Here is a 26,825-nt window from a genome sequence, read left to right as displayed (position 1 = left end):
ATTACTTTGGGTCCTACACTCAGTCAAATGAAAATATCGATCGATATATCAATTGTTTCATTTGATATATCGTTTGGTTAGTTAAACTACCTAAGTTAACTTAACTAACCAAACGATATATCGAATAATCGATATTTTCATTCGAATGAGTGTAGGACCTAAAGTAAAGTGCACGTGGACGAACTTAACCTACTAATTAAATATGTTCTTAATGGGCTGGGCAGTAAGGTTGGTGTATGGCTCTGGGGAGTGGGAATTTTTGACAGGGATTTTCTCCTAATCCTTGTATTTCCCCTATTTTTTTTGTTTTCTTATAAGACAGTCCAAACCATACCAGCAGTAGCCTGCGGTATAGCCTAGGCAAGTGACGAAACAATTGAAAAGTAAGATCTTCATTGAGATTTAGGATAAGTAGCCTGTTAGTGGCTGTATTAATTACCTTTTTATGGTATCTGGAGTTGCTGAAGAAAGTTTGATGACTGACTCACTCTGGATCACGATGCCTGGCATAATGTTGTTGTAGGCCTAAGTTGCAAAACGAAGAAAGTCTCAACTTTAAAGTAAAATGCACACTGACTAGGCTATTTATGATGTTAAATTAAAGTTAATTGGGAACAACTAAAGACAAAACCTCTTGAGGAAATGTATCACAGGGAGACAAAGCCGATGGATGGGTTTGGTTAGATTAGATTCATTATTCTTGAATTTCGATCACGATTCACAATTAACATTCACACGAGATCACGTATTACTGTATTACGTCCAAGAAGATCAGTTCAGTGATTACAGCAAGACAAAACAGCAAAGCAAAGCAAAAGCAAGACGAAGTCAGTATTCAGTAAGAAAAGAAGAGCAAATCGTTGGCGGTAAAGTTCCCGCCAGGCGCCAACCTAAAAAAGACTACCAGGAACAGTCCATAAAATTATGATCAAAAAAGAGGGTGGACTAGCGTGGATTATTATTAGACATTTATTACGGCTATGTAAAGTGTATTAAAAATTGTCATATTTAGTATTTATACTTTGGTGGCTTAAGAGTCTAAGAGAAACCTTAAGTGAAATAGCTATTTCAATACATTTACTTTTAATAGTCTACTTTATTCTGAAATGGCGATCATAAGAATGTAGGTCTTTTAAGCCAAGCAATAATGGAGATGAGTGTAGGATGTGTGGCGAGATCTTGTAGTCTTGTTGGTGACTAAGGCAGTCAAGACTTGTTGACATGTTCCGTAGACACAGCTGTTAATTAATAGCCCATACATCAGCCACAATGGCAACTAAGGTACCTACACACTACAGTTATAGTGGAATTCAAACCTCATTTTTTCCTTGTAATTAACGAATCGGTTTAACTATCAGGATAGTACTGCGGATAAACGTAGTAGTACTCACTAGTGCGGACGTTAATCCACACCAGGGAGTATCGCATCCACATTGCATGACTATAAATATCCACAATTCGTGACCTTCGAGTAGTTATAGATTACAGCACGACGCCACCGTCCCAATGAACCATTGTAATGTTAATTGGACCGATTTCCCTCAAAAGCGTTTATGATTGCTACCTACGTAAAAAATGCGACTATGGCATCAACAATACAAAATGCATTAGCTAGGTCAAATTTACTATTACGCCACACTACACTGTTTTAACGAACTCCCCACGCAAGGATTTTATTTAGTCCAGAAAACAGCTGTTTGCCGCTAGCTTAATCAAATAGGGGTTCATTACGTACTACTGTATTATAATGAGTTTTTGCCGGACACCAGCTGATTATATTTGGCAATGAGTGGTTATATAAAGAAAATCATAACCTCTTCTTGAGTGGTGATTGTTTGTCCTTAAGTCGGTGGGAAAATACAAGGATTTGTACAGGTTTTTTTAATTGTTAAGTTAGCTTATAGTAGTATGGCGTAAAAATCGTACGTCACTATCGTTCAAATGTGTTTACCGAACTCGTTAATCCCGCGCTCGACTTGGTCTAGCACGGGAACGACCGCACTCGTCCGGTAAACACATATTTTTAGGACTAGTAACGTAATATACTACTATTGTCTAGAATGCTACTACGGTATGTAATAAAAAACTGTAAAAATTGCCATTACATTTGTGAGCGTTTTTTAAAATTAACAATATGCATAAAAATGTTTTCTTAAACAACACCAAGGCTAAATATGTATCCTTATAGACGAAATATACATAAATTGGATTGGATTTTATTCTTACCTGGTCTCATCACGCAATCTGTCGAAAATGTCATCATTGGACTCTCCTAGGGCTGTATTTGTAGCTTCGTCCTCTGCTAGTGCTACGGAAGCTGCAGTAGCGACGGCACTTTTCTTATTGACTATATACCTCCTTGCAGCTATTGAATGTTTGTTTCGTTTATGTGGCCTCGGCTTTCGAGGCATTGTTATGGGTATATCATATACGGATGAATGAATAAAAAACTAACTGATTGAAGAAAAAGAATGACACAGTGTTAAAGCTGTATAAAACTACAAACACAAACACGGAGAAACAAGGCTATGGTGTGTACGGCACGTGCTACGTGTGTGTGACAGGTGACAGTCACTGAGATCCTGGAAATCCGCGTAGAATGGAAACAATTGACTGGATGAGTGAACGACCTTGGTTGAGTTCGCCACCCGTTACCCCCGCACCCTCTAGCTGTGTGGTGGTGGGGGCTGGGCGAGAACGTGAACGTGAACGTACTACCGTACGTTGCGGGTTGTTAGTATCCGAAAATACAGGTGTTAATTATATTCACACGTACCCAATTTTAAGAAAAACCACTCATTAAAAAAAAATTTTTTGGGAACAGCTTACAGAAGTCGTTCAAAAGAGATGGACGCTTATAATTTTTCCCAAAACAAATAGAGCTTAAATGAAAATCCTTTTAAAAACGCATATTAAAAAAAATTCACAATATGAAATGTTTAACATGCTCGTGACTTCTAACATGTCTACTGGGTATCATGATTTTTAATTAGTTTAATTTTTATATTAAAATTATTCTCTGTTTGAAAAAAAATTAGTTTGGTTTATTAATTTAGTTAGTTTAAAAGCCACTAAGCCTAGTGTAAAAAATTTACAGAATTACAATATATGTAACAATGATCCAGAAAGTCCACTGCACTGATGATGGGAATAGCACACCTATGTATTTTCCTTCCACCATGGGCAGGGGTATTATATGTTAAACTAATAATGCCTATTTATTTATAAGACTTTTGTTTCCTCTGTGTACTGATTCTTGTAACAGTGCAATTTTGATTTTTGACTGTCAATGTTGTTATCATTGATGGATACTGAAGTTGTATCAATAGTCAAAGATGTTACCTGTTTAGTAACTACGCTGTTATGACTAATGTTAAAGTGACAATAAAGAGATATTTATTTATTTATTTAATTAATATTCTGTAACTGTAACTATATCATCCTTGGCTCTGGCCCCAATTTTTGAAGTTAAGCATATAAGATTTGTTTGATTATTATGGTTTTGTGGAAAAGGTAGAAAAATCATAACACGTTTTTAATTCAAATTTGAAGGTTCTTGTTAACAATAACTGCTTCACATGTGTTTAGATAAGGTCTTCAAATATAGATTTTTTTAACTCCTCCCAGGCATGAAAAGTTTTAAATTGAATTAAACTCAGATAAACCTGTTGGTTTACACAACTACAACAGTACTTTATCATTCCTGCAAAGAAGCAAGTGAAAACAGTGTTGTAAAAGTTATCTTAATTTATTATCTCTGACATTTCAAATGCAAACAAATACCTCGTGGTCATATGTTTTAAGATCACCTAGCTGACTTTGACTATGACCATAGACTAACCAACACAAGTAGACTTCTCATCCCATTGTAAATTTTGAAGCACGTTTTTTGTGTCTAGTAAGGGAGTATGTTTTATCTATGCTATGACCTTGTGTTTCATAATTTTGTAGAACAGAGCAGCAAATTTAATGGAAAGCCTTTTTGATAAAGCCCTAGTTTAGTTTACCACTGGTTGAAAACAGCATGGAATTTCTAAACAAATTTATTTCTCTCACTGTATATTAAAATTTGATCAAAAACACTTTTCCCATGTAGCACAGATGGTTGGGCCAACGTTGGCCAACTGTGGGACAGTTGGTCGATGGTTGGTTGGAGCTTCCACAACCAACCAACCGTTGTCCAACTGTATATCTCGTAGTTGGGCCAACCAATATTTACAACTGTGGACCAACATTGGTTCATTGTTAATGAAATACATTAATATGCATTGCTGGGTATCATACATCAAGCCAACCGTTGTCCAACCGTTTTTCACTCCGTTGGACCAACAAAAGATACTTTTGTTGGACCAACAATGGTCCATAGTTGAGTTTACACGACTTTCATTCTCTGGGTCTAGCTTTCACAACATAATTATAATAAAATATCTGGTTTTACAATACCTTTATCAGTTCCAAAAGTTTCCAAAAGTTTTTTGGAACTGATAAAGGTATTGTAAAACCAGATATTTTATATATTACAGTTCCGGCGCTACAACAATAAATTTTAATAATTTTAATAATGCAAATATTTTTTAAATTAATATTCTTTAACTTATTTGCAACAATTTAAGGGGAAAGAGTAATTAATCATATAACAGGCAATTATAATAGCATTAACAATCTAACGGTAATTAATTAATCATTCAAATACCAGTATCCTCTCTAACTCCAACAAAAAAAAACTACTTATGATGCCTTAACAGATTAACAGAATCATATTATACTGTGTAGTATCAAAAATGTTTGAAGTATTGCGACCATTGCAACTGTCGGCTACTCTTTCACCACTTGAAAACTCTCTATATCAGCAATCACAGATAGCTCAGTGGTAAAGTAAGAGGCTCATAAGTCAAAGGACCCGGGTTCGAGACCCGTCTGGGCCAAAAAAATTTTGTTCTAGTTTTTTTTCAAAATTTGTTTTTCTGAACTATTTAATCAATTTACTCAACTAATAATTATGCTTTTCGTACTAAATCTTTATTATTTTGTGTGAAATAAAACGGTTGGACAATGGTTGGCTGGAAAACAGTTTAAAGAGGTGACATTTCTACCGTTGGCCAACTGTGTGGCTCCACAATTTACCAACGTTGGCCCAACCATCTGTGCTACATGGGTTTACCTTCCCCTGTAGCAGAAAACCTAAGTACTCGTTGAATCTAATGTTATGAATGCGGGCAAAATATTTTTTGGGTATTTGAATCCTTATATATAATATGTGAAGGCAATTTCTACAAAACACTACTCCTCCGTTTTAATAATGGACGGATTTTTACAAACGATGTGTCAAAATTAAGTATTTTTTGTGTAGACGCCCCCTTTCACCGATTCCTGTATAAAAGTCCTCGGGCTTTGCCCCACAGGCCATCAAAATCCTAATGTATTTCTTATGAAGAAAACATTTTGTTTACTTAAACAGACGAATTATTTGTGTTAATTACAGCTGTTCATAGTAAACAAATGATACAAACAAGAGCTTTCGTATTCAGAGTGAGTTCGTTTTCAGTTTCGATAACTGGAGTGGAGTGATTGATTAAATCATATTTGAGTTGGCTCTTTTAAGTAATTGGAAATTGCGTCTGTTATTATTTTTGAACGCCTGTAATACTTTGCAATTGCTCGAATTCGAGCAACAGGTGCACGAGTACGGTATATAAGTAAATATCCAATCAAGAAGAATTGAAATCCGCTTAGTCTGCAAGTTTTCTGCGGCGGGGGTATTTTGGGAGTAAATAAGCTATGCCTGTGGCATTTTTTAAAGGTTTTTTTAAGGGAATCAAATATGTAGCAGAATAAATCAAGATTCTCCTCATCAGGCTGTAAGATGTGGCTAAAAAGAAGGAATTTACTTTCGAAAAACATTTGTTTACATTACAGGCACTTGTTAGTTTATGATTTTTTTTTATCCTAGGATTAAAGGATTTGGTGTATTAAGGTAAAAATATTACTAACACAGTTGTAAAATAGTTGATTAGCTTTATTTGACATGTGCATAATTGACCACGGTATATTTAGAAGTGATCTTACTACGATCACAAACTGAAATCATGCACAATTATGAGCGTTGTATTGTTTGATAATACTTATTCATATAATTTGTAATAATGACCCTTGAGCCTTTTTTGTATATTATTTTATGCCATTGGAATTTTGTTTACTTTTGGGGAACGGTCCATACCATGGCATTGTTACCATCTAATATCGTCCCTTTTTAGATGACATCAACAATCAAGGGTCCAATGAAAAAAATATGGCAATGGGGTTCGAGATGAGATACCGTCTCCATCTGGGATCTAACCAGCAACCTTTAGAGTTTGAGGTGAGTACTACAACAAGCCTTCCAGCTCATGGTTTGGGATATGGTTATTGTTGAAAAAGTAAAGATTTTTTTTTAAAACATGATTACTTAGGCTAATTGAAATGTTGATTTAGTATGATTTGTTATACACCACTTATTTGCTATGATCCTATGATAGTTAATGATTTTTAGAGGTTAAAATTAGGTTCTTTTTGGAAGAGTTGTTTGTCAAGGCTATGCGAGAATCACTGTTCTATCATTACTGTCACTGCTGCCTCCATGCAAACATGGTACCAGTACAGTGTTTACCTCTAGTCTTGTGTTTAGGTTCATTGATAAAACTGATTGTTTGGTAAGTGTAATTTGTAACTTACTTACCGATTTGAAAATTAGTTGTTAGTTGTTAAACGCTCCAATTTCAATTAAGAGAAGTATAAACCAATAAAACAAATGAATAACTTATAATGTGTACCTATGTTTGGTACATGTTAAAAATTATTGTACTTTGAATTTTAGAAATAGGTAGTTTTTAACACACAAGATAAGATCACTTTAAAAAAAAATAAAAATTATGTTTGCACAGCCTTGCCACTTGAGTAAATTATATATTAGTTACCTAGTAGGCATCACAAGTGTAATGTACCATACTCTCTAAAATACCATCATCAGCAGCAGTACCACACCAATCCATGAATCATCAATAAATACAGTACTAAATATAATGACTTGAGACTAAATATAATTTTACACAGGATTTTTATCCTACTAATATTATGAGTAAGAAAGTTTGGATGTATAGATGTTTGTGACAAGTAAACGTGAAAAATACTGAACCGACAGGGTTGAAATTTGGTATGATAATAGCTCACATTCCTGATTAACATATATAGACAAATTCTTCCTCAAAAATCCTTTCGGGCTCTGTCCCAGTGGCTCCAGAGTTTCCAATGTTAACCTTTAAGAGTATTGGTTTGTATTCCATATACTGCAAACTATGTGGAACCATAGGGAAGTCGTAGAACAGCACTAAGTAGAAGAAATAGAATTAATGTTTTTTTTATTATTATATTTATAATGTTTTTATGGACAAACTAATGCATCTATGAGTGGTAAACATTTGTAGAAAACACTAAAAAACAAAATCAGCTTTTAAAAAATGATAACATATTTACAAGAATTGTTGATTATATTGAACCTTTATGTACATCGAGAGTTACATCTCTTTAAAAGTCATCAGAAATTATTACTGTTATTTGTTTTAAAATAACGCCTGTACTTCGCAATTGCTCAAATTTGAGCAACAGGTACACTAGTAAATGTCAATTTAATAGATTAATCTATATAAATAAAATTACAGTTTTGTCTGTACATTTGCTTAGAATCATGCAGTTTTTGGTTATTTTTACGTTTCATAGCCTTAGAAAGCCAAAACGAGTCTTATCTCAATTTCTGTCTGTATGTCTGTCTGTCCATTTTGTGACTCCGTCTGTAACGCCAAAATGTCATTTTACGCGGCCTACTCCTAGAAAACTAGAGTACCGATCAAGGTTCTAATCATTTTTCTGTATTTACTGAATTGGTGAGAGAGTCTTTGGCTATAAAAACATGGCCTCGCTTCTTTGAAAACAAAATAACAAACCACCAAAAACCCAATTTTGTTCGATTTTTGTCAAATTTTCTCCCTATTACATTTTATGAAATAACGATCAGCTGTTTGGATTAGTTGTCACTTCTAGCTGTCACTGATATGTTTACATTCAAAGTTGTTTACAAATACCGCAACCATTTCCGATCAAGTTTTGTCAGCACATCCAAACCAAGTGAGATTAAAAACGTTGTGCCTTACTTAACCGGTTTAATTAATCGCAAGTGCAACGATTGTTCTTGAGTTTTGATAACCGGGGAAAATACCGTCAATCAGTGTTGTATTAGTGCAAGGAAACTTACATTTTTTAATCATCGTCACCAATACCGTAGCTTACAAAGGTTTCCACTCATTGACGGCGCTTCAAGGACAGTTGTGTTACAGTTGTGTTAAGTGCAAAGTAAAAAATCACAACTGCAGTGGGTGATCGTGGATGTTGCTGCGATCTTGGAAGATCTTTCTGATTTCGCTGTGATCGTACCGTAACAGAGGTTTAACTTAACAGATGTAGCTAAACTCTCTTATCCAATGTGTCACTTTTGGTTTCTATACTTACTTACATTTCGACAACGATATCGGTACTTTTCCTACTTAGGAAATAAAACTACAAACGTACAAAACCCCAGATTTGTGCGTTTTTTGTCACTTTTTCTGTATTTGTGTGTGTATGTCTATTGGTAACGCATTAATGTTCTTATTTTTCGTGGAAAAGACAAGAGCACCATTGTTAATCAAAATTTCAACCCGAATAAAGTGTGCAGTAGTGAGGTTGAGGTAGTTGGTGTTATAACTACTTTTAACCAGTGTGAAAAGTAACTTTCAATTACAGGCCTACCTTAGGGCTATGCCTCATAGATCTATACTGTAAAGCAATTCCTTTTATCGTTAGATATAAAATATGGACTAACACAATCGGGTGACATTTAATTGCGAAGCATTCGTTTTGGCTTTGAAACTGTCAGATATTGTATTTGAGAAGGTTTATATGTAAGCTATTCCTAAACAATTATAGTTTTGCCATCATATCTGGAAAAATGCACACTAAATATGCAAACCAACTCCTGTTCTGAATATAAGGTTTTAACTTACTACAAGATTCCCGTACGTAGAACGGGCAAACAACTAGTTGAAAATAAATACAGGCAAATGGAAATTCGCTTAGTCGGCAGGTTTGCTGCAGCGGGGGTATTTGCAACCAAACAAAAACTAAAGAGATACTTTTACACAATATTAAAGACAATTACAAATTTATATACAGTACCTAAATGTATTTGGGTACAAGACACAAAAATATCTTTGTTGATATTTTCAAATGTAAAAAAAAACACATATAAGACAGGGAAAGCGCATTGAGAACATTTTGTTACACGAAGAGATGTTGTATCAGCTTGGCCAAACATAGCTCAATTCTTTGTTTGAAGTCATTATTTAACAATGGCGAGGTTATCTTATTTGAGGGGTTAGAGCAGACATGTTTAATCTAAGTGGCAGTTCTAGGACTTTTTAAAGGGGTTGGGGGGGGGGGGGCTATCATGCTTTTCCCAAAAAAAGGAGGTATGAAGAGGTCCTCCCCCTGGAAAATTTGGTATCTTTTAAGCCGTTTCTAAAGCCATTTTAATGTCTAGAACTGTGTCCAAAAACCTCTCATACGGTTTTAAGACAAAATGTATGCTTAAATTAATTTTTCTAGGATCCAATGGGGGAGGGCTTTAGCCCATGAAGCCCCCCCCCCTTGGAACCTCCACCGATCTCAACTACTAGTAAAAAACCGGTTTACTGACGTTCTGAAATCTGGAGTCTGTTCCTGTCCTCAAGAGAGAAAGTACCTAAAACATTGCAAGATTAGTACACAAACCCAGCAAAAGTTGTAAAATCACAAAGGGAAAATCCCACAGAGAACTGTGAAGTTTTCATAAGAAAACAAGTAAAATGAATAAATCCTGAAAATCAATAATTGGTACAATGGAGGGTAGGAGCATACAAATAAACAATTCTGCACAAATTACTGGCTGAATGAGGTCATTCGTCTGTCTGGCCAAAGCCCGAAGCAGTAGTTACGGGAATCAGAAAGGGTGTCTATTGGAAGATCTGAAATAAAAATCATGGAAAAGTGATGAACTAAGTTGCAACAACATTTTGTCAGGAGAAATTTAAATATTTTCCTAATTTTTCTCACGCGCCTTGCTTGAAGTTTTTATGTGTTATGTGAACTTAGAAAAGGTCCCAATTTTCCTATTCCTCTAATAACATTTGTTCACTATCCTTAAGTTTATTTGGCCAATATTTTAAGCCATAAAGGGAGGATCTCAAATTGTAATTGGCTTAAATAATCCATTAAATATTACAGCTCAGGATATCTTAGTCTAAGAGAGAGACTTTTCTGGTTTGAGACTATCTTATCACTGCAGTAGTCACTTCTGGCTCACCAGCTTACCCATGTGAATTTACATTATATAACTTGTTATCATTACATAATTATGATGTAGATGAATATATAATTATATCTGACAGTACTACACTCATTGGATCACCAAACATATACGCAGTCTAAGCTGATGATCAGTTTCAAGGCTTTTATATGAATAGAATAAAACAACTGTCACAGATATTTTGTTGGAATTTGAGAAATTATTCAAGTTAACGAGGTCAACTACTAAGAGTAAGACTCACAAAAATCAAAACGTAATCCAAACTTAAGTAAAACATAAAACCTAAACAAAAAACCCTATATTTGAATATTAAAAACATAGTTTACTATGAGAAACAATAATGTTAGTTCGAATGTATACATTTTTTACAATAAAAATAAACTGCAATCTGACTATAGCATAAAATAACAAAACAAAATTATATTATACTAGCTGTACCCGCGGGCTTTGTCCCGTTTAACTTCATAAGTATTCGCATGGCTCAATCACGTTCTGGTTGAAGTTCGTTCGCTACACTAACTCGCCTCCAGGTTGAAGTTTGTTCGCTACGCTCACTCACCTTTTGGTTGCAAATTAGCTGTTGTCATAAAAAAAAAAAAAAAAAATGCTGCACCCTGTTGGTAATCCTTGTAACTTTTATGCTATTGAACATCATAGAACAGAACCAACCTGTTTAATTGAAACAGCTGTTAAGATTCATTAATTCCTTTTAAATATGAAAAATCATAAGGTTAACATGGGAAACTCCAGAGCCACTGGGCGGAGCCCGAAAGCCCGATCAGAGTAAAAACTACTTAGTTTTCCTATTTAATGCCCAAAGAATCGGTGTACCGAATTTCAGCCTCCTAGGTAAATGGGAAGTGGGAGAATTAGTGAGTCAGTCAGTCAGTGAGTCAGTGAGGGCTTTGCCTTTTATATAATTTAGATTTGAAAATAAATAACAATCACACAATTTTGATGCATTTTAAAAATAATGTTGCTTTAGTTCAACTGAGGAGAAGACAACTGTAATAAACACAAGTTTTGGTCCCATTGAGGGACAACAGTTCCTGTCTGAATGGTCAAAACAGATAGTTTATTCCTTTAAAGGAATTCCGTATGCAAGCGCACCAGTGGGAGACCTACGATTCAAGGTAAAAATTTCATTTTTATCTTTTTGATAATGTATTAAGGTTATGTATCAATTATAGGTAGTGTGAATATATGCTAGAAGGGAGGAGTTTTATATAACACTGAAGTCATCAAAATTGTATCCTAGTTTAAACTGAAAATGTATCAACACAAAATTGTCAAGATTGTCACTCTATCTCACAATTTTGTTGTTTGTCTTTGATAGTGCACAGTAAAGTTACACTACCCTCGCTGTGTATCACATTTACTACTGTATTGGAAGTAACTGAAACTGAATTACATGCATCAAACACAGTTTAAAAAAGCCATTAAAGGGATGGATTACATTAAAAATACATCTGCTGTCCCAAAATCTTTCAAATATTCAACATTTTTTACAATAAAATGGTTTCACAAACATTTTTAGTTTTCAATAGTAATTTTCTAGGACCCAGTCCCACCTAAAAAATGGACTCAAGTCAGGGACTGCACAATTCATGGACCGATTTGCCCCCAGATCTTAGCGATGTCTAACAGTGAGACAAATTTGATGGATGAAGACTGTTTATACTTAAATGTATACTCCCCACAGGTCAGTGAAAATCTAATGGAATAATTAATGTGTGTGTTAATAAATATTAATTTATTAATTATTATTATTATTAATTATTATTAATTATTAATATTATTATTATATTAATTATATGCAAACAAGCATATTTAAAACTCAGACCAGTTATACGAGAAGTTTATAAATTAATTTCAGCGTTTCAATTTGAGTTATCTATATACCAATCATATTAAACTTATTATAAGAAATAAACACCGAATTGAACATGTACAGTTGCAATCTTGGAGTGGTCCTAGCCCTAATTGAGGAGTAAAACCCTTTATGATGATGACAGTCTTGCACATTCCCAGTCTTAGTTTTCTGCAGCTTAGCTTCCCTCTCCACCTCAGTTTGGCCCATTTTCTGCATTTGTAGCGATCCTGGGAAGAGGGACTGCCACCGGGGAACTGCGTGGGGGTGAGTAGGCCTACACCACCTTGCCTGAGCATGGTACTATGGATCCATAGTTCATCGTATTAGGATTTTTGTAGGTTCTTGCTTGCTTAACCAAACCCTCTGCCTCTTAATCCCTTATATACTTCAACCATACTCTTCACTATTAACTCTCCTATGTAAAACGTAGTTGCCTTCGCAAGAACGTAAACCTGCTTTGCCAGTGATTCTATGGATCCACGGAGGAGGATTTTATAAATGGTCCGGCAACTATGATGCTTACGGCCCGGATTTGCTGATTGCTGAAAAGGTAGTCATGGTTACCCTCAACTACAGGTTAGGAGCTTTAGGTATGTACATGAACAATATATTTCATGTGTGGTGTATAAACATACTGATTTATCTTGCAAAAACAGTCATATAGTTGGTTTAGAAGGTTTATTTTTTAAGGAATAGAATTCAGGCTGTGTACCTGAAAACAGTAACAATTTCTAATATATACAGGGTGCGGCAAAAAAACCAAACTACTTTCTGCAGCACACTGTTCAGTAACAGTTAGTCTAAGGGTGTCTGGGGGTATGCTCGTTGGAAAGTCTATTCACTACCACTATCCGCAGTCATAGAGCAGTGGTCGCAGAGCTACGTACGTTTGTTATCGAGTTGTATTTAAAAAGAAATGATTCAGTCATTGCAACTTCAGCGGCATTGACAAGTTCCGTCGCATATCACAATCATGCATTGGGTTACTAACTCTAGAACAATATGGCTTCTGCGTTCAAAAAGAAACTGACAGGCCGTCCAAAGTCAGATCGGACGCCAGACAAGAAACATCCGATAGAGTTCATGCTGCTGTGGAAAACAGTCCTTGTAGGCCCTCCCAAAAACAAGCAGTTGCTTTGAACATGTCTGACTGCTCGGTTACATGAATTTTGAGGTTCGATCTTAATTTTCATCACAACAGATTAATTTTAATTAATCTTTTTAATTTTGTTGATTATCTATACAGATAATTGAGATGGAACCTCTGTATGTCACCCTAATTGAAAGAATGCTCGGAACTGCCACTGCGTTGCAATAATGACTGAATCATTACTTTTTAAATACGACTCGATAACAAACTCACGTAGCTCAGACGACCACTGTTCTATGACTACAGAGATAAAGGCAGTGTGTAGTTCCAACAAGCCTACCCCCACCACACTCAGACAAGCTGTCGCTGAACAGTGCGCTGCAGAAAATAGATAGTTTTTTTGCTGCAACCTGTATAATATCTGAATAAATTCTACTGTACTGTCTCTGGTAAGGTCAACGTTAGTTTAAAAGCTTTTAAGGGAAAGTGGTCCAACCTCCAAACCCATAAAGCTTTGTGGATGTACCATGAACTGAACCCATCCCTCCCTCAGCAAAGTCCACTAGAGTAGCAACACAACCAATGACTTGTTATGCAATCATATTAATACAATTAATTAGTTGGAATTTTACACTATAAAATACCAGATGTATTTATACTCCTACTATTTTTATACCTAACTAGCTGGCCCGACAGACGTCGTCGTATAACTTTAGATTATGGATAGAACTCTCGTACCGGTATCTAATCACCAAAGGCTCTAGACTCTGTACTAAAGATTCTCTTGAATCTCTCTTAAGGCTGAATGTAACATATAAAAAGAACAGGAGACTGAAGTCTATTTTACTTTAATCTTTACAGTTAAAATTTCAAAACCATGTCTGTTAACACAATTAATGGTTACATTTATAGGGTTTCTCAACATGGATGTACAAGATGCTCCAGGCAACGCAGGTTTGAAGGACCAGAGACTTGCATTGTTGTGGATCCAGTCAGAGATACACAACTTTGGTGGTGATCCACATCAAGTCACCATCTTTGGGGAGAGTGCTGGCGCCATCTCTGCTCATTTACACTACATCTCCCCAATCTCTTCTGGTAAGCTCCAGACCCTGCGAGTCCCAGGGGTCATTCCTTAAACCATGATTATTTTTATCACATTTACTCTGCCTTATGAAGATTAAAATTTTGTTTACTTAACAAGTTTCAGTAAACTAATAGACACAAATGCAGTAAAGATAAGCAACAAGAAGCAAAATGAGCAACTCACAAATAAACTCACAAACTTACACTACGTAAATCCTTTATTATGGTCCTTTCCTAACAAAAAGCTCTGCTGCAAACAGGAGTACTCATAAGTTGCACTCTGAGTATTTAATACCGGTGAATTGTAATAATTAATACCTTAGTACGGTACCTTGTACCGGTATTTAAGTACCTTGTTGTGGGCAATACTTTAACCATAACGATAACCAAAGCAGTACAGTAGTAAATTGATTTTTCATTTCCTGGTGCACCACTAATTTACCATGTTATTCATCCTTGTAATCTGTTGGTTTGGCAGTACTACTTTTAGCGAATTTCCCTATAGGGAAGTAGCTATTACCGTAGGTCTCATGGTAAGACCTAAGCCCGGGACCGATTTACTTTTTCATTTTGATGTCCCCAGAGGCCAAAAACACCATTCGTTCAAATTTTTATATATCTATATATAGATATATATATATATATATATATATATATATATATATATATGTGTGTCCATCCGCACGATAACTTGAGTAATTTTTGTCCGATTTTGATAAAATTTGGTTTGAAGGTGTAAGGCGGGATAAACTTGAATGAGTTCGCGAACCAGCATGATCGGACTATGGGAACGGGGGTTTATGGGGGGTTTTATGGGGTGAAAATAGGTTTTTCCCATTTTTGACCCTAAAAACACAAAATTTCACAATTTCTTTTTAAACCATTTTGTAGAGCTTAAAAAAACAAATAATTTAGTATATTGAAGCGTTGTTATGCGCCTAATTGTTACGGAGAAAATTCAAAAAAATTGTAATTTTAAAATTGCCATGTTATTCTTATGGAGAATAAGTCAACTGTTGTAGTTTGCTTGTTTATGAACATATTTTGATCAAATTTGGAAAATACATTAATTTCTTACTAAACCACAGTACATTTTAACATTTTTCATACAAAAAAACTTTTTTACCCTCCCTGTTGCAGCAAACCTAAGTACTCATTAAACTAATTCTGTTTAAATAGGGAATAAATGTGATATTTTTAAGGAGACATTTTAGTTTAGATCCAATCAGGCAAATGGAAATTCGCTAAGTCTGCAGGTTTGCTGCGGCGGGGGTATTTTTGTTTGATACATCAATCCACATACAGTCATAGGCACTTGTAGAAGGATAAATGACATGTTATGCGAAAACTCACACATCAATGTTTTCATATGATATATTATACTACAGACATACAGCATGTTTACCCCCATATTTATTTAGGCATATTTATTCTTTTCAGGGTTGTTCCACAGAATCATAGGAGACAGTGGGTCGCCTTTAGCTTACAGAGTAAGAGAAGATAACAGACATTACGCAGAGGAGCTGGCAAAGCTGCTGAACTGTCCTCACGAGAACACGTCAAAGGTTCTCTCCTGCCTGAGAACTGCTCCGTATGAGGACATAGTCAGAGCACAGGGTCTCGTTAAGGCTCCTCAGGTCGGTAGCGTTTTGTAAACATTCTGAAACAAAAAGGAAAGAAGACATCGTTCCAGACCCAGGCAATCTTCTAAAATTAATGTGTAACCCTCAATAAGAAAACAAAAGTTGAGTATAAAGGACACCTTTAGTATGAGATGGGGATTTCAAACCTCAATAAAGGTTTCCCAAATCAAAGAGATATTCTTTGTTGTACTGTATCAATTAATTCAGGACAATATTTTATTTTTCTCAATTGTTTGTAAAACCATGCTATGAAAACGTTGAAATTAAGACTTTGAAATAATATTTTTTTATTCACAACTAAAAGCTTTGTTTGATTAATTGCATTTTGGTGAGAATAAGTATCTCAGTCGTTCACTATTTATTTGTACTTGTCACTAAAGTCCTGTTTTGGGCTTGATGGTTGTTTCTGCACTCTGCTTTGCCTCACCTGTAACTCACTATCTTGAACCAAAAGTCACTTTCGGGACTAGTATAGTGTAATAAACTACTAATCACTCGTCTGTAATTGTTGTTAATTTTTTTTTTGACAGGATTCTAAGACAGGACTAAATGTTTGGACTCCTACCATTGATAAGACAAGTCCATCGCCTCTCCTGCCCGAATTTCCTTATAAGTTGTTGAAACAGAAAAAAGACTTTTTTGTACCAGTCCTCATGGGAATAAATGATGGCGAAGGAATAGATAGGTTCTCCAATCGTAAGTTGTTTACTAGGCAGATTTACTACTTAGATTTCTTAAAGTAGGTTTACACGTTTATACCAAATTTAATCAAAATCGGATAATTTTTGTTCGAGTTATCGTGCTAACGGACATATATATATATTATATATAAATCTATACATTAAATATTTAAGTAAATAAGTACAACTGAGCACCCTGAATATTATATTTTATAAAGGGTGCTCAGTTGTACTTATTTACTTAAATATTTAATATATCAGCAGCCCTATTAAGTGAACACCTAAATTAAAATCTATACATATATGAATTTGAACGGATGGTGTTTTTGGCCTCTGGGGACCTCAAAACGAAAAAGTAAATCGGTCCCGGGTCCAGGTCTTACAATGAGACCTACGGTAATAGCTTATTCCCAATACTGTATGGGAAATTTGCTAAAAATGGTACTTTGGTATATTAATTTACTTATTAACATTTAAAGTAGCCCTCATCAAGTTATAATTGGTGTAAATACTAACAAAATATATACATAAGTTTGAACAAATATATAGTGTTAACAAAATAGCGTTAACCTCTGGGGGCATCAAAATAAAAAAGTAAATTGTTTCCGGGTCAAGGTTTTTGCTGTGCCACCTATGGTTTAACTGGGCGTCATGTATTAACTTGTTATTTACTCACATTAACCTAGTTGGTTTATTTAAAGAAAAAAAATGTGAATCATATTTTCATTCACTGCATATTTTTTTAGAAAATGAAGAAACCATCAAGAATATTATCAATGATTTGGAATACTTATATGCCTTGCAAGTTCCAGAAGCAAAACTCTGCCCATCAGAACTAAAAGCGGAAAAACTAAGGCAGTTTTATTTTAAAGATGCTTCACCTTCAGAGGTACATGCTCGAGGATATGTTGATGTAAGTCATGAATAGTTTTGATTGACTGAATTATTAAATGAATAAAAGTGAACTATTGATAACATTTTTGAAACCATCCTTGAACTTTTTATCTGAGAATACAAATAGATTTATTAGATTTTTACGAAGCCAGGATTCAAAGATGAGATGACAGCTTCTTTGTTACTAAATATAAGAATAGCTGGTTCTTTAGCGGCGATCGAAGCCCAACGATCAAGACAACTTGAGTAATCTTTTTCTACAAGCTGTTCCTAATTGTTTTAGATTATTAAAGGGAAGTATTTAATTTATATTTACCCGTTATACAACATTTCATCAAATAATTGGTGATTGGCTAGTGTTAGAAAAAATTGTAGATCCCTTTCAACCAGGACGTGTGAGCGCAGCGAACGAGCTCCAACCTAAAGGTGAGTGAGCGTAGCGAACGAACTTCAACCAGGACGTGATTGAGCCATGCGAACGAGCTCACATATGAAGTTAAACGGGGCAAAGCCCGCGGGTACAGCTAGTAAATCTATACAAGTAATAACTATTAGAATAGATAATATAAGAGTTAAGGTGAACATTTTCAAATTGATATAGTGTTCTTTGCAGTTTAAAGTTTATTAAAACACCTGTTTGTAGCCTACCATAACCTGATCATTGTCCTATTCTCTGTTCATAGCTCAATTTACTTTACAGATATACACTGACGTTCTTTATGCTTATGGGAGTGTGGTCAATGCCAGAGAATACCAAACTAGATCATCGGTGTTCGTGTATTATTTTACATTTAGTGGACGTTTCAAAAATGAATTTATTGAACAGATTCAGAGAAAGTATGACATTTCAGGTGAGTAATAAAATTCAATTAATTAAATGGTATTTATCATAGCTAAATGTGTTCATTAGTGACCCAATAAACAGTAATCATTTATTAACTAGTCATACAATTGTTAATTTAATATTATTCCTAGGAGTGAGTCATACAGAAGAGCTGAATTATTTGTTTATTAATGAAGATAACAGAAAAACTTTGGAAGAAAACTCCAATGAATATATCACTAGACGGAGAATGGTAAAAATGTGGACAAACTTTGCAAAACATGGGTAAATATAGAACTTACATATATCTAAAATTAATAGTCAACTTATGCAAAAATATTGGCTCCTCAAAACAATCGATAACATATAGAGATTGTTCTCTCTAATACAAACAAAATTAATATAAAATAACATTGAACTATAAATATGAAATGTTGCAGGTTACTTTGCTTTCTAGCAAATTCCCCTGTAGGAAAGTAGCTATTACCATAGATAAAACATACTCCCTTTGTAGATTACTCATCCTTATGGAACAGTTGATGACAATTTTATTATTCTGATGTACTACAGCTTGAGTCACCTCACCACTATAGCCGCTTGTGCCATGTGAAACCAGTCCGCTGTCATCAGAATGGGATGATTTACTTGTGAAGCAGTATGAGTCTTAATTATGAGACCACAGTCATGGCTCACATTTTAAGGTTACCAAATGCAATTATTACATATTCATTATAAAATGCTAGGGTCGCCACAACCACTCAAGAATGGTACATAAAGGTTGTTTATTTGTGCAGGACACCCACCATAGGTCCTGACCCTCTTCTACAGAATGTCCATTGGCTGCCTGCCAAGAAGGGAGGAACCAATCATCTCCAGATTGATGTCAACCTAACAATGATATCTGAAGACCTCCTGCCACATCGGGCAGCGTTATGGGACGACATTACTTTCAATCATTGTTCAAATCATTTTCATGATTTGTTGTAAATGTGTAGCATTTGGATTATGTTTAGTCTACGTTAACATTTATCTAATTAATGACTAGCTTGTTTCAAAAGAAGATATGTAACATCTGTCTTTGATTAATAAAATCTCATTTAAAAAATTCATTAAACAAAAATCCTAATTTTTTGCTACCACACTATTATATCCATGATATTGTATATTGGTCTGCTGTAGTTTTTTCAAGTAGTGTCAGGGAGAAGCAAAGATCTCTGTGACGCTAAACATGTCAAATTCAGAATACTTTAACAGCTTATACTTTAATACTTTTTAATGAAATAGCGACCAGAATCATGTACAAATGCACACATTTCTGTAAACCGGATGGATTAAAGAAAGATATAATACAGGGATATACCTGACATAATTCATCTATATTCTGACTTCATATTTTCTATTCCAAAAACATACCTAGTTCGTCACACATACCAAAGCGTATACGCTAGAGGTATTTTACAATAAATTTTACAAGATACAAGACATTTTCCTCTTGTTTTCTTTTCGTTTATCAATTAATTCTAAAACCATTTAAAACATGTCAAACATGACAACAAGCAGGAGGGTTTAAGATAAACATAGACATACTGTCAAGCCATAGTTAAAACCATAAAACATAGGCCTACTGGTTAATCTATGACTATAAATATACTTTTACCTAACCCGCCATGTTAAACTTCCCTATCCCAAGCGTGATGTACACAACTTCTTTACTTCACTCGTGAAGTAAAGTTTCAAAAACTCACTCTGTGAGGTAATGTAACCCATTTAAATGACACTGAGTGCTCAACTTAAAAAATATACCTCTATATGGAGCCAACTACGTTTAACGCTAGAAATCAGTTGTGCGCTTGAATTTTATTGTAATGCTTTAAATAATTAATCTAGCTTTTGTTCTTAAAATAACACGTTACTGTTAGAAGATGAGTGAAATGGATAGTGAAAAATAGTCTACGTAACCCCCTGTATATTTTCGAGTCAGGTAAAATCTTGTACGTTACACGTTACGCAAGAGCGTGTTTGCTTGTTGCACAACATTCACCTGCGTGATCTAAAAACGCTCTTACTACGGTAAGCTACTAGGTAAGCTATGCTATAATAATACTCTTCATTGAAATGGCGACCATACAAAGTAGGTATTTTAATCCAAGTATGAATGGTGATGAGTGGCGTGATCTTGAAGTCTTTCAGTGAATAAGGCCGAAATATCCCTTAGACACAGCTGTTATAATTAATAGCCCATACAGCTACAGTAATGGCAACAAAGGGACCAACAGTTTATAGTGGAATCCAAACCACATTTTTGCCTTGGTATTAACGAATCTGTCTAATTATCAAGATATTACTGCGGATAGTCGTAGTACTCACTAGCGCGGTCGTTAATCCACACCAGGGAATATATCACATCAACAGTGCATGCCTATAATATTATCCACAATTCGTGACCTCCTAGTGTACCTGGAACAGGACGACGCCACCGTCCCAGTCCAATACCGACAGTAAGACAAGCACTAAACATTAAATATTTTACACACACATGGCCTTCTCTACAAAATATGTTAGTTCCCAGATAGCACAACAAGCTACAGGTTAATTACGATATGGCCGGGCTGAGGGGCCATTGACCTGTACAGTTTAAGGGCCCGTAGCTTGGTTTTCTTTGAGGTACAAATTATATTAATGGAGGTACAAAATAGTACGAAATAGGTACTAAATGATGGTATACATATTAGGATCAAATTCGAAAATGGCCGGGCCAGCGTGTCACTGGCCTGGAATCCTAAATTAATTAGTAATGCGCGGTACCGCATCCGCATGGGGTACTAATTTTGTGTTTGTTGGTACTAAATAGGTACTAAATATTAGCATAATTCTTATGTATTAATTCCGTTATGGCCGGGCCAGTGACATGGACGTGAACAGCAGAACCACTGGGGCGGAGCCCGAAAGGATTTTTGAGATAAAAATATGCGTATATGTTAATCTGGAATTTGAGCTATCATTTTGCCAAATTTTAGCCTAATCCGAATAGTAATTGATGCGTGTTTGAACTTCAAACAAACACACAAACTTTTACATTTATAATACTAGTGTACCTGTTGCTCGAATTCGAGCAATTGCTAAATATTACAGGCGTTATTTTAAAACGAATAACGGTCATAATTTCCGATGACTTTATAAAAGTCGACTCAAGGATTATGGAAATATTCACGATGTACACAACAGTTAGAACGATTTACACAACAGTTAGATATAATCGAAATTATAGAGACCCCTACCAAGTTTCTACGCCCAGCCGTTCTTTGAAATTAGCTGTGACAAAAACCCGTTTTCCCCCATAAGAATAACATGGGATGGGAATTTAAAGGCCACTGGGGCAGAGCCCCAAGGGAATTTACCGCGTTTCTCTTTTGATGGCTCATCTACAGACCAAGCCCTTTCTTTAGACACCTCTACCGAGTTTCTACGCCCAGCCGATCTCTCAAATTAGCTGTCACAAAGAAAAACAGTTTCAAATCCTACTTCCTACTTAATATTATAAATGAGAAAGTTTGGATGTATGGATGTATGGATGTATGGATGTATGGATGTATGTTTGTGACAAGTGAACGCGAAAAATACTGGTCGGATTGGGCTGAAATTTGGCATGATGATAGCTTACATTCCCGATTAACATATAGGCATATTCTTATTTCAAAAATCCTTTCGGGCTCCGCCCCAGTGGCTCTGGAGTTTCCCATGTTAACCTTATGAGAAATGGAATTATTGAATCTTAACAGCTGTTTCAATTAAACAAGTTGGTTCTGTTCTATGATGTTCAATAGCATTAAAGTTAAAAGGATTACCAACAGGGTGCAGCACTATTATTACTTTTAGATTTATGACAACAGCTAATTTGCAACCAAAAGGTGAGTGAGCGTAGCGAACGAACTTCAACCTGGAGGCGAGTTAGCGGAAGGCAAGTGAGCGCATCGAACGAGCTCCAACCTAAAGGTGAGTGAGCGGAGCGAACGAGCTCCAACCTAAAGGTGAGTGAGCGTAGCGAACAAACTTCCAGGATTTCCAAACTAACCAGGACGTGATTGAGCCATGCGAACGAGATAATCTTGAAAATTAAGAAGTTAAACGGGGCAAAGCCCGCGGGTTACAGCTAGTTAATATATAGATTAGTAAGATTGCGTAAGCCGATTCATTGCGCATAAACATTAAAAGTTTGATTATGGTCTACAGAGAGTTATTAAAAGACAATTTGCTCAGGGATAAAAATAGCAGTTATTTAAGTTAGGTTATTAAGGCTTTAAATCTATTCCCCATAAGAGCCCATGTTAGGTTTAAAGTGCCGGCCCTATAACTACTGCGAACTGAACAAAAATAAAACACTGTAACAAAAACAGCTAATGGACAACCAAACTAAAATATCTACGTTTAAATAATAAGTCGGCTTGTTTCACATGTAGGCCTACAAAAATTATTATCATTAACCACTGTAGGAAACAATTAATAATAATATTATACCATAGATAAAACATACTCCCTTAGTTAAGTTAAACATAAGTCCCTTGTGTTGGTTAGTCTATGATTATACTCAATAAAGTACTAAAGTATAGACGAACTTGCGTATAAAGCTACACGACAACTATCTATGTCTGCCGAAAGAACAAACTAGAAAAAGTACACGACGGCATGGAAGTACGCTGAATTTTTATTTCAGGATTAGTGTTGCCTACAGTATTATTTTGAGGCTTCTGATTGGCTGAGGGAACATCATTACCGCGACGATACGGTTGATGCCATCGGCCTCGGTGGTGTAGTGGATAGAGTGCTGGGCTGATGATCCGAAGGACCCGGGTTCGAATCCCACCCGTAGCACTATTTTTTTGTATTGGATTTTTTTCATTATCAACAAGTTTGGTTGGTTTGGTTAGGTTATGACGGTTTAATTTTATAATTAAAACATTATGAAATTGAATTTGACCCATTTATAGTTTTATTTTATGAACAGATTTTTTTCGGTTAAACCTTCATTTGATTTTTTATTATAAGCAAGTCTGGTTAGTTTGGTTAGGTTATGATAGTTTAATTTTAGAATAAAAAAGTTATTAAATAGGATTTCAGGCATTTTTAGTTTTATTTTATGAACAGAACTATTTTTTCGATTAATAAACCTTCATTAGATTTTTTCATTGTCAGCACGTTTGGTTGGTTAGGTTAGGTTATGACAGTTTAATTTCATAATAAAAAAATATAAAATTGAATTTGAGGCATTTATAATTTTATTCTATGAACAAAAAAATTTTTCAATTACTAAACCTTCGTTATAGTCAATCAGAAGCCTCTAAATGACACTGTTGGCAAAATTAATCCTGAAAAACAAATTGTGCGAACAGTACAATAACAAAATAACATAAACATAACCTCTTTTAAAAAACATCATTTTTGATATTTTTTTTAGACAAATTTATGTCTATTAAAAATCTTAGTATGTAAGTGATGATTACAAACCGTTGTTTCTAAACTAGGATTTGATTAGTTTGCAGTTCCGGCTAACTTAAAAATGTTCAAGAAGAAAAGTGAGCTTTCTTTCCCTCCTTTGCCTGTGCCTCCAACAAACGATCAAATAATAGAGGATATCAAAGGGGCTGCCACTAATGATCCTGTATTCGTTGGTAAGTGTGTGCAATTTCATATCGAATTATTGTACCTATTCAGATTTGTAACTCACTTGTTACTCCCACTGAGATAGGCTATTGTCTCAGATACTAATTGGGGATAGCTAACCTTATTTTTTAAATTTTGGTGTGAGTTGTGTGGTCTACAAAATTTTACTTATAGTACTTTCACTTAGGCTAGGCCTAGGCCTATAAGTTTACTCATAGCTTCCTCTAATAGAGAAAAAGGGAATGTTCCGTCCTAGCCTACCGAAAAAGCTGTTGCACTAATTCATAATGGAGCATCTGCACAATGTTTATGTTTACACGTTAGTTATTACCACGGCAATAGGCCAGGCGGTGTGACGCTGCCTCAACCCAACGTTGCAGCCTTGTATTAGAGGGGGCAAATTGTATGGCTTAGGCCCACTACATTTACGGTAGCGATAACTCAGCAACCGAGAAATTAACCCTCCGAGTGTTATGTGTCATAAAAGCGACTCATAACACATCCGCTGTAGTGTTATGTGTCGCTTTTGCGACTCACAAAAACTGTTTACGGCGACGGCTCTGGGACTGACTGAATTGGATTGAACTGGATCGAGTTAGGTAGGCCTATAGTTTTTTTTCAGCAGATTCAGAGCTTTCTCCTGATGTCTGTTTCTATTACGCTTTTCATTTTAGTTCCGAAGACAATCAGTTCATGATACAGCATATTACCATAACTAGCCTAAAATTAATCAGGCCAACTGATTCCAAACACAGTTAGTTATTCATAGTATTTAATGTTTATTTTTCAGAAGGTTCTAGTAAGAAAATGTTTGAGGAATGTTCAGAACTGGATTTAAAATTTGAATCAGTCAAGGAATTTATTGAAGCTAATCATACGCTCAAGAACCTATTAAAGGAAACTGAACAGAAGTTACAGGAAGTTCAGAAGAATCGTGACGAGCTCAGAGAAATGGCCGAATCCATCAAGTTGAAAGCTGCTAAAGCTTTGGAATCATGATGGTAAATGAATTATTTGATTTTATGTTGTTAATTAAAATATTTATTTTGATCTTGTTTTAGCAAGCTTATTCTTATTTGATACCTCTAGCATTGTATGGCTCTATTACGTTACTACTCCAGAGTCTACACATATAACAACTGCCTTTAAGTACACCTAACCCACTATCTCTTGGTGCAATTTTACCACCACCACCACTTGAGTGTACCAAAAGTTATCGCGCCACTCATCCTACACTCATCTCCATTCATACTTGGCTTAAAATACCTACTTTGTATGGTCGCCATTTCATTGAAAAGTATTAAAGTATCACTAGCACTTGGTCAATATTATGCATTCAACGATGATTCCATATGTAAACATTCCACAACTTCCAGTTTCATCCCCAAAACAAATCTAATATTTCCAGTAGGCTACTTTCCTCTGGTGAGGAATCTACAAGAGTTTTCCATCAATTAAAATCTCCAATGAGATCAATCACAACTGAGAGCGCAAGCTAGTTCCAGCTAACTGTTGTGTTCTTAATATTTCCATCACGATTCTAGCCAGTTGACATCAATGCAACACTCTGTTAACAATGGCGGATAAATGTGGAAGTCCTCCAAACTCTCACTACCTATAACACTACTTATGTACACACTCTATTGATACATTTTCTCTCATATTACGCCTACATAATAAATAAAAGATGTGTAAAATAAAACAGGTGTATTCTGAAATGAAACTTAACCCTTTGCCCTCGAATGGCCAGCAGTGCTGGCCTCAGCTGTTTCTGAGTCAGCTTGTCATTGTTTACGGAGCGCCGTGCCTCTCAGGTCGTACGGCCAGCACTACTGGCCATTGTAGTTTCTGTCAGGTTGGTCACCATTCTGCCAACCCAGCTACACCAGCTTGTATCAAGTATTTTGTTTTTGTCAATTATGGTAAGGGCTAAACACATTGAAACTAAAAATATATCAAATAAGTATAATATTTTTATATCTTATTCAAAGCTAATGAAATAAGAAATAAAACTAAAATAAAAGTTTACTGCTTAAGGGGGAACCCTACCTAAAAGATAAAAATCCACAATAATGAAGAAATTATTTATATAATTTTTTTTTATTATTGTCCTAAGGGTAACAACACCTCAAATGCACTTTTTTGGCCTGCACCCCCTGCAGGCCAAAATAAGAAAATGACTTTCTTTCAACCTCAAGCCTCACTTTAGGAAAGTGAAGCCTGCGGTCGGAACGATTACCACGCAGACAGATCTCCCCTCTGTACTTAAGCCTCTCGCTGAGGTACCGAGGCTCTCCCAGCGTGAGCACTTTGTGGACCAGGCAGCAGGTCAGCCTCCTGCACATGTCATCCATTGGGATGAACTTTGCAGCATCTCGGAAGGAGGACACGTGATCAAAGCGGTTAAGGCCAAAAATGAACCTTATAGCAGAATTTTGAATTCTTTGAACTCTTGCCATAACCTCCTTAGAGATGCTGTTACCATATGCAGGAAAGCAATATGTAAAGGCTGGGAGGACCAAGGACCGCATGAGTTGCATTTTGGCATATTCCGGCAGTAGAGTTTTAAATCTGCTAAGACCTCTCAGTCTACCCACTGCACGTTGAACTGCAGATGTGACATGATCAGAAAAAGAGAGGTCTTTGTCAAGTACAACACCAAGTGTG

The 26,825-nt window shown here is 35.5% G+C and overlaps 3 protein-coding genes across 3 annotated transcripts in view; 2 read left to right on the top strand and 1 right to left on the bottom strand.

The window, feature by feature from the left end:
• LOC128999845 (DNA (cytosine-5)-methyltransferase 1-like) overlaps nt 1–750 on the bottom strand; it is a 35,592-nt gene extending 34,842 nt beyond the window's left edge. The window contains exon 1 of the mRNA XM_054426553.1: nt 440–750. Coding sequence (XP_054282528.1) covers nt 440–510 — 71 coding nt within the window. The 5' untranslated portion in view covers nt 511–750. The remainder of the gene's footprint in view (nt 1–439) is intronic.
• A 5,861-nt stretch (nt 751–6,611) lies between these two features.
• LOC128999847 (esterase B1-like) lies at nt 6,612–19,590 on the top strand. Its single transcript, XM_054426557.1, has 11 exons — nt 6,612–6,689; nt 11,397–11,544; nt 11,970–12,113; nt 12,715–12,874; nt 14,287–14,472; nt 15,901–16,097; nt 16,634–16,799; nt 17,530–17,696; nt 18,378–18,528; nt 18,653–18,785; nt 19,295–19,590. The coding sequence occupies exons 1-11, from the start codon at nt 6,625–6,627 to the stop codon at nt 19,485–19,487; spliced, it is 1,710 nt and encodes a 569-aa protein (XP_054282532.1). The 5' UTR covers nt 6,612–6,624; the 3' UTR covers nt 19,488–19,590.
• Nucleotides 19,591–23,959: 4,369 nt separating this feature from the next.
• On the top strand, nt 23,960–25,218 carry LOC129001677 (UPF0449 protein C19orf25 homolog). The gene is made up of 2 exons (XM_054429068.1): nt 23,960–24,166; nt 24,949–25,218. The coding sequence occupies exons 1-2, from the start codon at nt 24,055–24,057 to the stop codon at nt 25,155–25,157; spliced, it is 321 nt and encodes a 106-aa protein (XP_054285043.1). The 5' UTR covers nt 23,960–24,054; the 3' UTR covers nt 25,158–25,218.
• The last annotated feature ends 1,607 nt before the right edge of the window (nt 25,219–26,825 follow it).

This window comes from Macrosteles quadrilineatus, unplaced genomic scaffold (assembly GCF_028750875.1).
Source record: "Macrosteles quadrilineatus isolate MER2022 unplaced genomic scaffold, UCM_ALF_1.0 Scaffold_8__2_contigs__length_117827958, whole genome shotgun sequence".
Taxonomy (NCBI): domain Eukaryota; kingdom Metazoa; phylum Arthropoda; class Insecta; order Hemiptera; family Cicadellidae; genus Macrosteles; species Macrosteles quadrilineatus.
Note: the sequence above shows the minus strand (reverse complement) of the source record. Positions and strands in the feature narration are given on the sequence as shown.